Source organism: Poecilia latipinna, unplaced genomic scaffold (genome assembly GCF_001443285.1).
Source record: "Poecilia latipinna isolate Pla-1442-1.1 unplaced genomic scaffold, P_latipinna-1.0 Scaffold1630, whole genome shotgun sequence".
NCBI lineage: Eukaryota > Metazoa > Chordata > Actinopteri > Cyprinodontiformes > Poeciliidae > Poecilia > Poecilia latipinna.
Window position 1 is genome coordinate 30032 of NW_015114246.1, and position 4736 is coordinate 34767.

Here is a 4736-nt window from a genome sequence, read left to right on the forward strand (position 1 = left end):
ACCAGAAAACCAGAGAACCAATGAACCAGAAAACCAGTGAACCAGAAAACCAGAGAACCAATGAACCAGAAAACCAGTGAACCAGAAAACCAGAGAACCAATGAACCAGAAAACCAATGAACCAGAAAACCAGTAAACCAGAAAACCAATGAACCAGAAAACCAGTAAACCAATGAACCAGAAAACCAATGAACCAGTAAACCAGAAAACCAATGAACCAGAAAACCAGAAAAACCAGAAAACCAGTGAACCAGAAAAACCATTGAGGACTCAGCATCTCCATCTGTCTAAAGAGGAAGAAGAGCTTCCTCTTCCTCATCAGTTATCCTCTAAAATGTGACACAGGTCAAAGGTTCATTTTCATTCCATCTCCATCCATCATCAGCTCTGATCTCAGACTCATTTACATATTTGTCAGCTCCACTTCCTGTTTATGGTCACAGTGTCATTGTATGTGTCAGAAATTCCACACATTTCAGATTTTAATTTCTAACAGAAAACCTGACCAGGTCGTTTAACTGGATGTTTCTATGTGTTGTTTATTTCATAAAACCTCAACAAAAACAGAGTGAGGTTGTGAATCAGTTCCTCTGTTCTTCAGAATCATTCAGATCAACTGTAAACAACCAATAAAAACACCGTCTCTATGGAGACAGAGGGAAAATAAAAACGTGTCACCGTCGGCATGGAGGAAGCAGCTTATGAATAAACCTGATTTAAATCCTGATGGCAGCAGGATGAAGGCAGAGGAAACAAGTTTGGTTTGGTTTAAAAGCTCCAGGTTTTAAACCGACGGGCCCTGAATGCAGCGCAGCTTTTCGTCTCCTCTGATTTCCCATCATTCAGAGGGAAACCGCAGCGCCGGCTGCAGGATGCGAAACGCCACAGGAAAGCTTTTGTTCTCCACCGACCTGCCAGCTCTTCCTCCCAGCATGTTTTAGTTGGTTCCCAGCAGAGGAACCGGGCCAGGAACAGGGCCGTCAGAACCCGCTCAGAACCTGACGCCCAGTTCTAATAAAACTCAGATCCCAGATCTAAACCATTAATTACAGCAATTAAAGATGAAGTTAAAAACAGATACTAAGCAGATAAATTAATATTCCTCTAAATAGATTCATTATATTTGAAGGATTCCTTATTAAATATATGATGAACGAGTAAAATAGTCAAGAAAAATGTAACAAATATGAGTTTAATAAAAATATCTTCCTGCGGTGACTGTTTTAAATATCTCACCGTTTCTATAAGCAGAGATTCTTTGGTAGGAGACAGAATCTGATTGGTTCTGATTGGTTCTGATTGGTGAAAACAGACTCTGTTTTCTCTAATATGAGGACATTTTTGATTCTGGTTTTTCTTAATGTCATTAATAAATAAATAGTTTCCTTTAACACAACAAAAGGACATAAACAGCCTGAACATTTAAGAAAATAAAATGTACTTCAAATTTAAACCTTTAGCAATAAAAATAAATATGTAACGGTGCATTAATATTTATCCTGTATCCTTCATTTAAACAGGACAATAACTCATTGACATTTAAACCTCTTTACCAAAACTGCATCATAAAACACAACACGTCAAAATATGAGACCAAATACACAAAATACATAAACTTGGTTTATTGTGCTAGATATAAACTAATCAGATTAAACTATTTATTTTTTCATAAACTTTTTCAAATTTTTTTCTCAGGTTTGATTTTATTTAACCGATCAAGAGGCTTAAAATTATGAAGAGGAAAGAAATGAAAGCAACAAGAAGCAATGAATCAATTAATTGTATGACAAATTCAAATGAGCTTAATTTAATTTCTGGTGGTTAATATTTGTTTACTGAGACTTTATTGTTTCGGTTTTTAATTCCATTTTATTTATGGTTTTTACTTGTTTTATTTATTTGGATATTTAAACTGTCTTCCATGTCCAATGATAAATGTTTGTTAAAAACTATTAATTTTTGAGAGGGAGAACTTGCATTATTATGCTATTATCAATATATTATGTGGAAATGGTCTCAAAACAATATTATCATTTATGCAATAATTTCTGGGATAAGTTCATTCAGTCATTTGTTAATGAATCTACAGTTATTGTATTGTTTAGCATTTATCATTACAAATTTCTTAAGAATTTTCATTTATTGCCTTGTTTAAAAAATTGACATAAATGATATTTTAAGCTGTTTATTCCAGGAGAGCATCAACGAATAATCAATAAATTCAGTAAAATTAAGTACAGTGACTGTGTTCAGTTTAGTGATATAAATTATATATTTCTAACTTGTGACATCCTGAAGAAGCTTGTATCAAACACAAATGTTTTCCAAGAGCAGGATTTGTGTTTCTGGCGCAATGAGTGCTTTTCCAGTCACAACCATACAGATAAGTAAAAAAAAAAATTATTTATGTATTTAATTATAATTATCGTTATCAATCAATCAAATTTTATTTGTATAGCACATTTCAGCAGCAAGGCATTTCAAAGTGCTTCACATAATTAAAATAAAAACAGCATGTGACATTGAATAAACAGTGAGAAAGAGAAAGACATTTTGAAAAAGATTAAAAAAGATAAAAACATTAAAACCCCTTTTAGGACTTTAGTTAAACGTCGTTTAACAAGGATTCTCACCCAATAGCACCGAAATATCCCGATGAAATTCTAAGCCCATCGCTCAGCCTTACTCTAAACTTTTCTGTCAGCTTTAGATTTAATGTTATTATTATGAAACATTCCAGGCTGCAGAATTGGTTCAGGAAGTTGTTATCTTAGTTTTCCTCCTCCACCATGTCTGTTTGAACACACCTTTCCGGCTGCAGGTCTTACCTGTACCAGCCCAGCCCCTTGTCGTAGCAGCGGTCGAAGAAGTGCGGCTCAGTGCCCACGGCTCTGACGTCCGGGTGGACCCGCAGGAACTCCAGCAGCGCCCGGGTTCCGCCCTTCTTCACCCCGATGATGATGGCCTGCGGGAACTTCTTGCTGCCGAAGTTATTGAAGATGGAGATGTTGTCGAGAGGCCGCATTCCGCCGGCGGAGTCCGCCAGCCGGTGCCGGAGCAGCGGCACCGCGGAGCCCAGGAGCCGCCCGCCCTCCGGAGCGCCGCTGCTGAACACCGGCCGGGGCAGCGCGTCGCAGCGGCTGCTGAGGCAGTAGCAGAGGTAAGTGAAGAGGAGGATCATGGTGAGGAAGACGGGCAGCCTGGACTGCGCCTTCAGGTGTCCGAAGTTGAGCGCAGCTCTCCATCTACTGCATCCCATGGAGGACGGAGCGCAGGACGCATGGCACGCCGAGGGACTTCATGGTTCAGCCGCGAACCGGATCATCTCATCCACAGGCGCGATGTGCGCCAAACCTGCCCACTGCGCGTCACGGCGGAGCGCCACGCATCCATCACTGAGGGACCCTCACGTCCCCAGACTGGAGAGCAGCATGCCGGGATGTTCGGCTGGTCCTCCGCGGGGTCTGGTCCCGGTGCTCCACGGGAAACCCACATCCACGCCCCGTCCGTCCAACACACGCCCCCTCCGGCCCCAGCCCTCGCTGCGCCTCGGCGCGCGGAAATAACCCCGAAAATAGCGATTATCCGGTCAAAGAGAGGAAAAAGTCTCATGTTAAATGATTATTAGAGCAATTTCAGAGGAATATGGTCGTTAGTTTAATGATATTTAATGCGCTTTTAATGCACTGGAAGGGAAGGAGGCCTGGAGAATGATGGAGGAGGAATATTAGTCTGTGACTGTCGACCAGAGTTCATTTCTCCTCATTTCCGCTGAATCCTCCACACTGCAGCTCTGCAGCTCCAGATCCAGAGTCAGAGGTTTCATGGCTCCACGTCCAGAGAGGAGCTGGAGCCGAAGATGACACTGATGTATCCCCCAAACACACACACACACACACACACACACTTAGACTATTTTAACTAGTCATAATGCCTTCAAAGACCGTGGAGCCTCTTAAATCAACTTCTCTTCACAAACTGTATAAATTGGTTCTTACACTGTAAAAAATAAGAAAAACCTGATAAAAATATAAAACAGGGTGTTTTTCTCCTTTTAATTAATATTGCAGAATTATTGACTTTAAATATAAACTCTTTATGTTCAATTTGTCAGATTTGTTTCCATCAGGAAAGCAAACGTTGTCCCACTTCTATATTTAGTTTGTCAGCAGAGTTGAACTCAGACTTCCTGCTGAGAGACTTTCTGACCGAAGCTGAACTTTGTCTCCTGCAGCTCAGATTCACCAGCAGAACCGTCAGCCTGTCCACTTATGTGTAACTGGATGGATTAAAAATATTTTCTGGTTTCTGTTGATCTCCAGTTTCTGTCTGCCTGTGAAACCTTTCTGTGCTTCTGGCTGCAGCAAAACATGTGATGAGTAAAAATGCTGCAGCAAGTCAAACTCACTTTATCCACCACAGAAAACTGAAGGAATTTACCAGAGATGTCACTGAGAAACCAAGAGCTCTGCTGCGGTTAGCTGCTGCCTAAGTATAGGCATGCAGCCATGCAGCCATGCAGCCATGCAGCGCTGCATTAACACACGGGTGTGGCTTGGAGCGCAGCAAGGGAGGCACGCTAAGTGGCAGGCAGGAAGACACGGGACTGCAGCTTCATGGAGGGAACGCAGAGGGAACTGAATCAAGTTCAGTCCAGCAGCTTCAACCTCTAGACATGAAATAAAACACAAGAAGTAACAAAGACACAGAACAGCAGGACAGCAGGTAGTACCAGG

General features: G+C 41.4%; 1 protein-coding gene across 2 annotated transcripts in view; it reads right to left on the bottom strand.

The window, feature by feature from the left end:
* The window catches only part of LOC106964149 (heparan sulfate glucosamine 3-O-sulfotransferase 6-like), a 19756-nt gene extending 15724 nt beyond the window's left edge, over positions 1 to 4032 (bottom strand). For both annotated transcript variants that reach the window (XR_001428336.1, XM_015059469.1), the window contains exon 1: positions 2829 to 4032. Coding sequence is in view for 1 of the 2 variants with exons in the window: in XM_015059469.1 (XP_014914955.1) it covers positions 2829 to 3259 (431 nt within the window). In the remaining variant the exon portion in view is untranslated. The remainder of the gene's footprint in view (positions 1 to 2828) is intronic.
* Between the last annotated feature and the right edge of the window lie 704 nt (positions 4033 to 4736).